Source organism: Parasteatoda tepidariorum, chromosome 6 (genome assembly GCF_043381705.1).
Source record: "Parasteatoda tepidariorum isolate YZ-2023 chromosome 6, CAS_Ptep_4.0, whole genome shotgun sequence".
Classification (NCBI taxonomy): Eukaryota; Metazoa; Arthropoda; class Arachnida; order Araneae; family Theridiidae; genus Parasteatoda; species Parasteatoda tepidariorum.
This window is the reverse complement of record NC_092209.1, coordinates 45,492,594-45,504,638: the sequence shown is the minus strand read 5'-3', so window position 1 is coordinate 45,504,638 and position 12,045 is coordinate 45,492,594. Positions and strand designations below refer to the sequence as shown.

At 25.5% G+C, this 12,045-nt stretch overlaps 1 protein-coding gene and 1 long non-coding RNA gene across 4 annotated transcripts in view; one reads left to right on the top strand and one right to left on the bottom strand.

Annotated features, from left to right (window-relative positions):
• Nucleotides 1-12,045, top strand: part of LOC107454720 (uncharacterized) — a 59,667-nt gene that overhangs the window by 22,523 nt on the left and 25,099 nt on the right. The window lies entirely within an intron of this gene.
• Nucleotides 1,329-12,045, bottom strand: part of LOC107454714 (uncharacterized) — a 22,918-nt gene continuing 12,201 nt past the window's right edge. For both annotated transcript variants that reach the window (XM_043044837.2, XM_016071989.4), the window contains 10 exons: nt 10,241-10,286; nt 9,442-9,500; nt 9,174-9,356; nt 8,499-8,644; nt 7,629-7,752; nt 5,806-5,919; nt 5,008-5,085; nt 4,799-4,876; nt 2,743-2,802; nt 1,329-1,582 (listed from right to left, as the gene is read on the bottom strand). In XM_043044837.2, the coding sequence (XP_042900771.1) occupies nt 1,490-1,582; nt 2,743-2,802; nt 4,799-4,876; nt 5,008-5,085; nt 5,806-5,919; nt 7,629-7,752; nt 8,499-8,644; nt 9,174-9,356; nt 9,442-9,500; nt 10,241-10,286 (981 nt within the window). In that variant the 3' untranslated portion in view covers nt 1,329-1,489. The remainder of the gene's footprint in view (nt 1,583-2,742; nt 2,803-4,798; nt 4,877-5,007; nt 5,086-5,805; nt 5,920-7,628; nt 7,753-8,498; nt 8,645-9,173; nt 9,357-9,441; nt 9,501-10,240; nt 10,287-12,045) is intronic.

Genomic DNA, 12,045 nt, shown 5'->3' with positions numbered 1-12,045 from the left:
TGTCAGAAAATTATTAAACTTTTGACATACAATAAAAAAACATTGTAAAATTTCCTATTTCATAGTCTTTCAAAAGCTAATTTCACGTAATATATGGATATTCAGCCGTTTTGCTTATGATTGGTTCTTTTAAATATCACGACTTAATTTAAAAGCAAGATAAAAGAGTACATCTTTATTATACTTTGATTCTGCTACAAGAAGCACTCTTGGTTAATTTTTGCGAAATTCTTACTATTTTTTTCTTTTCCATAAATGTTATCTCTCAGATGGCTACAGACTGTGATCCGTATGTCGTTGCTTTCTAAACTACGTTAGGAATTCTAGATTGCTCAAAAAAAAATTTTTATTTGTAAATATTATCCTTATAATTTATTTTCTATCCCTTTTATTAATACAATATCTTCAACTTATCAACTCCTTTTCTTAGATATGTACTTTTTTGCTTTAGAATTAGTTTAATATTAAAATTAAAATAATAATAATAGAAATCTTCTCACTGATTCAGAAGTGGAGAGCTTTCTTTTCTGAGATGATCGATTTGCGACAGAAGATCTAACCTATAAAAATTTTGTTATTTATTTTTAATTGGAAAAATAAAATGTCATAAATATCAATTAATGTCATAACAATTCGAAAAATAAAATTTGTTCATTTATTGTAAAAAATAAAAATGCTTCCAAAAATTTAAACATCTAGAAAAAATACATAAAAATTATAAAATTAATTAATTGTAAATTAATTATTTAAAAAATTAATTAATTTAAATATTAAGTATAATTTATAGAAAATATACTTCCTTTATAATGCCATTACATAATTCTATTAATATAAAAAGTTTCAGAGCTTTTTATTCACTTTACTTTTTTGGGATTTTATGAACTGAAAAATGACAGTTTTCGTGAGAATGACCCATATAGAGGAAGCTGCAAGCCTGTACAACTGTTACTTGGTTCTTTAAATTTTTTTTAGAAATACCAATGCCATAGATTCGAAGCAATGCGGACGAATGCAGAGGAATCAATGTGGAACCCCGAAGCGGTGATTTCGTGAAGGCGGAAGACAGTGTAGAATGGCGATGGAAGTCTTAATGCTAAGTTTAAATGAGTTCATGTACGCAAACTAGCTGGTCGCTTACAGGCGGCTACTAACATTGTAAAGCAGTATAAAAGCAGACATTTTTCTTAGGTTATGTAGTAAGGGAAATATTGCTATTACATAATAAGTGTTTGATTAAAACTCCCAATGAACCTGACGAAACAACATATAAATATCATGAATAAATATGTTAATGATATGAATACATATGATTAAATAAAAGCAATAGCTTTCTTGTTGTACTACTTAACTTTTATTAAATGTGCTGATGAATACAATAAATTAAATGCAAATAAATGAATCTTTTTTGCAACAAACTAAGAGACAGATATTGTAGCTCGGAGAAAATAACAAATTTTATAAACGTTGACAAATTTTCAGCCTATGACTTTCACTCTATGAAGCGTTTTGCTTTTCTTACTCTTTTAACTCTGTACGAAGCGGATGATTGAAAAAGTTCTTCTGATTTATCAGGAGTCAAAAGCTGGAAAAAAAACAAAATTAAGTCATTAAATTCACAGAACAATTTTTAAGAGATGCTAGTTTCCAAGAAGTGCTGTTTTTTTTTCTTTATTCTAAATCTTTAAGTGAATTAAACGTAGGTTTTAATTTTAAAATTTGTTACAATATTATAGAATTTTTGATTTACAATGCATTGTGTTCATTGCTATTTGAAAAAAAACTATTTAAAACTATTTGGAAAAACTATTGAATAATTTTTGAAAAGAGGTTTTCTATTTGAAACTATTTGAAAAAAATTGGAAACTTTGGAAAAATTGAATTACTGAAAAAAATTGGAGCTACATTGGCTTAGTTAACAAATTAAATCGTTAAAATTGGCACTTTTAGTTTGAAAAATAATTTTTGAAGTTATAAGTTGAATTTTTTAATAATTTATGTTTATTCCTGTCACTAAGAAATATAAACTTGCAAAAACAATTTACTTCGAATTCTATTCAAAGTGAGTAGTTAGTTGTCTGACCTTATCAGATATGTATGAATTAGCTGTTTGTGTTTCACTCCAGCTTTAGAGAACTGTTTACTATTAAAAATAATTCATGATTGTGAAGGAATAACAATATTTACTAACAATTAAAATTGTTTTAAAAATATTTTGTTATAAATTACTTCTTCACTGGAAAACTGTCAGAAAATTATTAAACTTTTGACATACAATAAAAAAACATTGTAAAATTTCCTATTTCATAGTCTTTCAAAAGCTAATTTCACGTAATATATGGATATTCAGCCGTTTTGCTTATGATTGGTTCTTTTAAATATCACGACTTAATTTAAAAGCAAGATAAAAGAGTACATCTTTATTATACTTTGATTCTGCTACAAGAAGCACTCTTGGTTAATTTTTGCGAAATTCTTACTATTTTTTTCTTTTCCATAAATGTTATCTCTCAGATGGCTACAGACTGTGATCCGTATGTCGTTGCTTTCTAAACTACGTTAGGAATTCTAGATTGCTCAAAAAAAAATTTTTATTTGTAAATATTATCCTTATAATTTATTTTCTATCCCTTTTATTAATACAATATCTTCAACTTATCAACTCCTTTTCTTAGATATGTACTTTTTTGCTTTAGAATTAGTTTAATATTAAAATTAAAATAATAATAATAGAAATCTTCTCACTGATTCAGAAGTGGAGAGCTTTCTTTTCTGAGATGATCGATTTGCGACAGAAGATCTAACCTATAAAAATTTTGTTATTTATTTTTAATTGGAAAAATAAAATGTCATAAATATCAATTAATGTCATAACAATTCGAAAAATAAAATTTGTTCATTTATTGTAAAAAATAAAAATGCTTCCAAAAATTTAAACATCTAGAAAAAATACATAAAAATTATAATAAGATATCACGGAAAATTATAATTGCGAAACGAAACACGGACAAATTATAACATTCCAAGACATTGCCAAACAAGTTGGAAAAAAATAATACGAACTCTATTTTGACTATATGAACTTTACCAACCTTTTAACACCTACATAACTTTAATATATTTTGCGTTTGTGTTCAATATGAGGCTTTCTTCTTATTTAATCGCTCTTCCCTTTGTTTTACTTTTTCATGTAACTTAAACATTTTCTTCTTACAGCCATTTTATAAATTGCCGCTGACCTTTAAACATTTTCTCTGTATTGTATGTCCCGGAAATTTTTTGTAAGTTCTAATCTCCTTGCTTGTAGTGCTTATTCATATTTTGTCTTACTACTTTTAATTAATTTACGAAATTTTATAAATAATGAATAAATTTAAAATAGGGAAAAATGTATATAATTTAAGGATAGTTATTTAGATTATATAACGTTGTTATTTTTCATTTATAAAAATATTATTTTGATGTATAGTGTTCAATGTATTTTATAATTTTTTGAATGAAGTAAATACATTCCCTATTTCCTTTGGGTAGAGTCAGGCATGCTAACACCTTTATGCATATTTCTACAATTTGAAATGTTCTTTATTTGTAATTATTTCAATTAATTTCTAGTACTTTAGTTTCCGAAAATTGAACTCAAAACAGTTTTTAATACTATATCATTGCGTTAGCGCAGTAAAATTTGACTGAACTTTCTATAGTTTCTGTATTTAACTACATAAAAACTATTGCGATTAAATATATTTTATACTAAATAGGTATCTAGGTTCTGAAACTTCTTGTTAAAACCCGAAACTAAATTGAAAATAAAAAATCATAAATTCGCAAGACATATAATTTTATAAATGATTATAACCAGATTCGAACTTAATTTATTTCCTATATAACAATTATTCATAATATTCAGGCAATAATAAAGCTTTAGATCAAGCAGAAGTAAATTAACTTATTTTCAATATATTCCAGCTTTTAATTCTACTTTTCCCATTTCAAACATCTTCAAAAATTAAAATATATAGTTACAATTTTGGCAAAAAATGGTTAAGGTGTATGTGAAGAAGTCCTTGAACAGTAAGTCTTCCGAATTTTCTTATCATAGCTTGGTGAATTCCCACTACCCACTTTTGTATATTAATAACTTGTAACGGAAAAATTAGCAGGAATATGTAGAAATAAGTAAACTATCTACAAAAATTTTTTAATGATTATTTTTTTTAATTTAAGGTAAAATTATCTCTTGTCCTGAACCTCTCGACGGAAAGATTGGAATATATTCTATTAAGAACATTTTGATTTCTCTTCACTTTCCTGCTTTTAGCGAAAATTGCGACTAAATTGTTATAGTATATAGGAGATTTTGAGGAAGAAAAAGAGAGGCAGAAAGAAAAAATATTAGAAAAATTTTCAAAAAAAAAAAAAAAAAAAAAAAAACGTTACTTTTAATGACGTCTTTTACATCTAAAGGGGGAAAATGTCCCTAGAAACTCCTTCATTCTTACAACTGCTCATGTTTTAAAGCATTTAATCTCTCCAACTCCTTTAGAAGAATATTTGCTAGTTAAAATTCTTTCTCTTCCTCTAAATCAAATTTAAAGATGCAGAACGATGGAAAAGTGATAAACAAGGGGAGAAGCATTCCTGAAAAATAGTTGGTGATTTAGGAAAATGGGAGTCATGTTCGGATTCAGGAGGTTGTTTTGCCTAAGAATCCGCAGAAATTTTGCCAAGAAACGAAACATTTTTTTCTTGCAGCTTAGTATAATTAAATAAACTTTAATACCGCAATATATTATGTACAAACCAAGGAAGTTTTGTGCTCTTGGGAGAAGCGATGAAATTTTTCCTCATTTAAATCATTGGCCATACTCATAGCCTGCTCCTAATAAAAGAAAATATGTTTTTAAATGTTGTTTGAAACTGCCAGAATATTTTTTAACTCAAAGCTCCAGTAAAATATAGTAAAGTGATAAAAATAAGTAAATAAGTTTCATAAACGTATCATATACAAACCGAAAAAGGTTTACGCTCTTGGGAAAGGCGAATAGGCTTTTCACTTACGAAATCATTACCAAGATTCATAGCTTGCACCTAATAGAAAAAAATAATAGTGACGTTTCTTATCAAATCAATTTAAGTTCAAATCACAATTTGCGAATAGTATTCTGTTTATCAAAATTTTTTAATGTTATAGAATCAACCAGGAAAAAAATTTTAGTTAAAACCTTTTTAAATTTGAAATTGTCAAAAAATCATTAAGTTTGGTTAGCAAGCAAAAGATAAAATTGTAGAGAGCCATCAAAATATAAAATTGTAGAGAGCCACATGAAAAAAATATTTTTAAATAAATAATTGCAATAACTACTAATGGGTTGAACTTTAACATGCCTGTACAAGTTGATAAAATTAAAAAATAAGAATACTATCGAATTTATTTCTTTTCCCTTAAAAATAATAGATAAATAATTAAAATCATGTGAGCTGATAGTGTATTTTTTAATCCTCAGAAAAATACAGAGACTGTGGAAATAATTGGTTAAAAGGAACATCATTTGGGAGAAGGATTGAAACTAAAAAATAAAATTTTAATAAAATGATATTGCATTTATTGATGAAATGTCAAATTGTTAATACTTGCTAAATGCAAAAGAGTTGATTGAAACAGTTTATCATTTTACTGTTTAATTAGAATGTAGTATAATAAAATAGTCATTTAATAAATATTTCTATTGATTTAAACATAATTAAATATTTGACATTCATTAATGTTTAATATTTATTCAAAACGCATTTTGATAAAATTTGTGTTACCTGATTAATGGAATTTTCGATAACGTCTGTCTGACTGTACTCTTCAGTGTCATAGATTGACGTTATTTCGTCACTTCCATTTCCGCAGTCATTAACAACATCATCAAATTCAGTCTTCCAAAAAAAAAAAAAGAGATTAGCATATAATATTCATTAGCTGACAACTTTTGTAAGAAAATTTTTCGAAATTTACAGCAAAATGCAATTTAAAATTTCTTAATTTAAAATTTTTTTTTAACAATCTTACATAAAATTAACATATTGTAAATGAAAATTTCCAAATTGCTAAATTATAATTTCAACAGACAAATAACTAAAATTTATCAATAGTTTATCTAAAAAAATACTGAACTATGATTTAATCTGAGTTGCTAAAGTTATAAAATGACATGGCTTAAATTTAAAACACGCAAAATAATATTTTTAGAAAACACTAAGAGACTGCGCGCTGGCCCTTGTAATTGTTTTCCAGTCTACCTTAATTTTCCTCCCTTTCAAATCAATGTTTTCTACGAAAAGAAAGAATATTTTGTTAACAATATTGACAAATATTGCCGTTTCATACAAGAACTTTTAGCCAATATGTTAAACCTAAATAATTAAATGATTATCTGGATTTGGAAAATTATCATCTGTACTTAAAAAAATTCATTTTTTGAGTACAGAATGTGTTACACAAGAAAAAAATTAATGAAAAGTATTTTCACTCGTTAAAGAAGCTTATAATAGTTAAAATTTTAAATTGTTTTTATCTCTCTTCTATTAATTTCTTATATTTTTAAACGTTTAAACACAAATTTTTTAAAGAAAGTATAGATACATAAATATACAATTGTCTGATCATTTGAAAATAACACTTAAACAAAAATATATGACCTTAATGTATAGCATAATAAACTTAAATGTATTATCCCCTTCTTCCTAAGCTCTAAGCAGTAGAGAAGTGGGAAAACTTAGTATTGACTCTAGTGAATTTTTAAAAAATCCTGGTTTAGGGATATAATATTAAAATGCAGCTTGTAAAAAGAAACCTATTTCAAATTTCAAATCAGTAGCGCTAAAATGTCTAAGATTCGTTCAGAAGTCTGATGCATCAGAAACTAAAACAATTATTTCCCAGTGTTATCCATTGAGTACTTCTCATATCAGGATCGTTGTAATGTTGGCCAGAATTAGGCAGGAAGTTTTCCATATAGTCTTCTTTATATTGTTTCCTTAAAATGTTTTCATTAATGAATTTTTTTGACTGTGAGCAAGCAATGAAAGTACCTTAGCAACATGAAGTGCTTAATGTATAAAACTGATAAATTTTTCCTACGGGATTTTGTGAGGAAAGGTAAAAGGGACCTAAGCCTCCGAATTTTTGAAATTTTTAAAGATTTATCAAGAAATTTATAATGTTAATTTATGTAATTCAAAATATTGATTACTTCAAATTTATTTTTTTTTGCATAAATATGGACAATGGTAATTGAGCAATCAATTAACATTTATTATACTAATCTTAAAATAAAATGATAAATTAAATAACACTTTAAAAAAAATTAAAATAGCGCATACAAGTTACATAAAATTATTCATGAAAAACTCACCAATGTACAGAAACTCTTTACACAACCTGAGGCATATATTATCACACTTTAAATTACTTTTCCAATACACCCAAAACCTTTTAATTGCTTTAGTGGTAAAATATGCTTTAATTTCATTTTAATTTTTTGCTGTTCTGTTGTATGAATTGTGAAATATATTTATATATTTGAAATTTTCGCATGGATTAAAAAACTCATTAATATGTTTTTATATTCTAATACTTCATATACCTGAGAGTAATCATTGTGCAAAACTTCAGTGTCAACATTTTCTTTGTCCTTATCAGGAAAGTATTTTTCGAATCCAAAATTTCTTATGCTGTATTCATCAACTGTATATTTATTTCTGCCAGATCTAAAATTTATGATAAAAGTTATTAAATTTAAATACGAAATATTTAATTCTTAAGTCAATAGAATATGAAGCTACTAACAAGTTGGGTAATAAAATAAAACTAAACGATTTTAACATTGGAGATATTATGTGTTTTGATACCTATTTGTATTTTTTCTGACTCGAAGATTTTACCTGTAGCGAAATGATTGTCAGACTTAAAAATATTTTTTATTTATTACAATTAATTTATAACAAAAATGCATAAATGAGTATTACTCTTTAATAATAGCGCATAGAAAAAGTAGGAATATCATCGTATAATAAGAAATCAAAACTACAAAATCTTTCTAACTCATAAAATAACGATTTTTTTTGCTATAAAAACTACAAATTTAGAGCAATTAACAAGAATACCAATAAATTTAAAAAATATAAGGTTGTTAAAACTTTTCTGCAACACTTGCAAAAATTTCAACTCTTATGAATTTTCATTTTGTGTTGCTGTTTTTTTTTTTTTTTTTTTTTTTTTTTTTTTTTTTTTTTTTTNTTTTTTTTTTTTTTGTGTTCTTAGTTTAAACTTTCCTCAATATGCTCTAAGTGACTTTGGATAAAATTGAATTCGTTATTGCTATAAACGAGAATAATGCAACCATAAGTGTTGCAGATTTCTTAACAACATAATAATAAAATTATTCTAAAAAAAATCACTTTTAATAGTTTAATATATAATTATATGTTATACATCTATGTGTCTCAGTTTATACTTTTTAATGAATCCTTCTGATAGTAAGCGCTCGATTGTTTTAGTAGCAACTGGTTTTGAGAAATGAATCTTCTTCTGTAGGCTACTACATGTTATTACTTTACAAAGAGTGCAGAATACTAATGCTCTTCTCATTATGCAAAAATCCTAAAAATGAAAGAAAATAAACCTAATTATAGACAATCTACAAATCACGAGTACCAAGTCACCAAAAATACCGTAGCTAATGCTCAATATTTTAGTAAAATTAAACATAAAACCAAAATAATGTTGCATTGCATAATATGCAGGGGGAAAAACTGATTTAGTACCAAAAAATTTTGAATTTTCCTAGACTACTGATAATAAAATTTATTTTTGTGAGAGTAGACTTCCTAGGCATCATGAACTTTCCCCATCACATACTAAAATAAATAACAATTAATGCCAAAACATGTTTAAATAGTATTTAAACATGTATTTAAGTAATTAAATAATAGTATTTAAACTAATAATATTTAAATTAATTAAATATAAAGTAAACTTAAAAGTACTTGATACCAAATATAAAAATTTCAATTTTATTGCTATTTAAAAATAGCAAGCGCTTAAGTCTAATTATAAGTGGCCACCATAGATGAAAACCACTTCATACAAATATTTATTCACAATATAAAATTTATATTTGTTTTCCTACCTCTCTTTCCTCTTTTGGAAGAGTATACACCAAGTCTAAGCTGGAGTCATCATTAGTATTATCAAGCATGCAGTCAGCGCAGTAAAATATATTGGGGGGATCTTCCAGATTTAGAATAGCATAGCAAACAGTGTGCTGTTTTCGTCCGCAGCTCAAACATGTTATAGTATTGGACGTATTGTCCTATGTTACAACAAAAATCAATGATTAATATTTAAAAATACACGAAAAATAATTTTAAAGATATAATTAATTAATTATTCTTTACTGTTTTGGATTTACAAGGACATTCAAGCATAGATTCTTTTTCAGCAGTACTTGTTTTTCCTGTAAATTACATTAAAAAAAAGGTGAAATATGAGTAAGAATTTGTTAAATTTTTAGTTTTGTTTATAATTATTTCAGTTAATATTTTTATTTCAGTTTAATAACAAGCTATAAGATAATAAAAGCAATAATATATTTTACAAAATTAAATAGGCTGCACGTCTTACAAACATTGAAAACTTAATGTGCAATGAAAAACAATCCATGATTGCGTATCATTTACAAGGTTATGAATTCTTTTTCAGCAGCAGTTTTTTTTTATAAACTTCTTGAAAAATGTAATTGCTTAAAAAATGTAATTTAAAGGTAAATTAGGATATAATGTAATCAATTTTTAAATTTATTTAAACACACATATTAACAAAATATAATGATGATTTATTTTACAAAGAATTAAACCTTATCACAAAAATATACAAACCTTAAATATTTCACAAAGAATCAAACATTAAAACTAAAAATGATTTTACAATATATAAATATGCAAAGCTATTAATTTTAATTTTAAATCATTTTCTTTTGACGATATTCAATATTGTTTAAATACAAATTTATGGGCTCACCCGCCATAAATAATCACTTAAAAAGTTAAAAACGATAAAGGAAGAAAACTTTCAAAAATACTTATATATCAAAAGAAAAAAATTAAAGTTAACAACTGTATTACTAATTTAGAAAAACTAATTACCTAAATCAATATAATTAGTAAATTTTAATCAATTTTCATTAAAAATAATTACCACATTGCATTAATTTAGGAGCATTAACAGGTTCTTCATTTTCTGCCTGAAAAGATATTTTGGATATATGCACAGTGCGCCAAAAAAGGAACAACGGATCACCCTGAATAACTTTTGATATAATGATTGGATCTTCAAGTTTTAGGACTCAATAATTCAAGGGGATATTCTCAAATATGTAAATTAATTTGTGCAGACGATATTTTAAGGCACAAAATTAGAAATATAGTACTTTTTCTGAATAAACATACCATTTTTTTCAACTGATTTGGATTTCTGACCTACCAAAATATAGTGAGTAGCCGCAATCTGAGAAATATGGTCCCCATAGTTAGGTCAGGAGAGCGATCCAAAGTTTAGACCCCTAAATGTTAATTTTGCTTTTTGCGTATTTCGCCATATCTCGAGAACTTTTTTAAGCCAGTTGAAAAATTTTTGCACCCAATTTTAAGATTTCGTTTTTCCAAAGATAATTCCGTGCAAAAAATAAATTTTAGTAAATATTTATTTTTTTAGTCAAAAAAATTTTGTAAGTTGTTTAGCCGAAAAAATTTTGTAAATTGTTTAGTCGAAAAAATTTTGAATGCAATTTTTACATAATTTTAAAGTATGTAATTTTATATGACAAAATGCAAACTTTAAGAAAAATCGGTTGAATAGCTCCTGAGAAATCGATTTCTAAGAAAGTCGCATATTTAAAATTGGATTTCTCAGAAACCAATTTTAAATATGCGACTTTTCTCAAATTTTTCCGATTTTTCTCAAATGTTCTATTTTGCCATGTAAAATTACGTACTTTAAAAATTTTTATCCCTTACAATTCAAAAATTTTAGATTATTGTTTAATAAAATATAATAAGCATTTACTAAAATAAATTTTTTGCATGGAATTATCTAAGAATCTGTCAATTTAATAATTGCGTGCTTAAGTATTTCAATTCACTTAAAAAATTCTTGAGATATGGCGAAATATGCAAGCAGTAAAATTAACATTAAGGATCCAAACTTCGGATCACTCTCCTGAAAAAACTATAGGAATCATATGTGTCAGATTGAAGCTACCCCCTATATTTTGGGGATCTGAAATCCGAGTCTATTATGCCATAATCCAAATTATGTTTTTTCAGAGAAAGTGCGTTAAGTCTAAATTCGTATCTTAAATATCGTCTGTATTAATTAATAAACATATTTTAGATCTACCCCTCGAACCATTAAGATAAAATTCTGGAACGTGAAGATCCGATCATTAGATCAAAAGTTATTTAGGATGTCCCGTTTTTTGCGCGCTGTACACATGGATATATTATTCTTTTCTTTTATAATAGTTGTCCTTATTTAAAAAGTAAATATACGAGTAAGAAAATAAACTAACTTTTAATTATGACTTCACTACAATAGAATTCACCATAACGGAAGTTAAGAAGTATTGATATAAGAATATAGAATAAGTAAAAAGTGAGGAAAGTTTGGAATATCTTGAGTAATAATAAAAATATGATAACAATAAAAAAAAAGATATATTTGTGCAATTCTAACAAAACAACATCTACACTTTTGGCAAACAAATATTTAAGCAATGTTATGGCTATGACAATTATTTACGTATACGTAATATATATATATCATTCTCACGAAAACTGTCATTTTTCAGTTCATAAAATCCCAAAAAAGTAAAGTGAATAAAAAGCTCTGAAACTTTTTATATTAATAGAAATATGTAATGGCATTATAAAGAAAGTATATATCCTATAAATTATACTTAATATTTAAATTAATTAATTTTTTAAATAATTAATTTATAATTA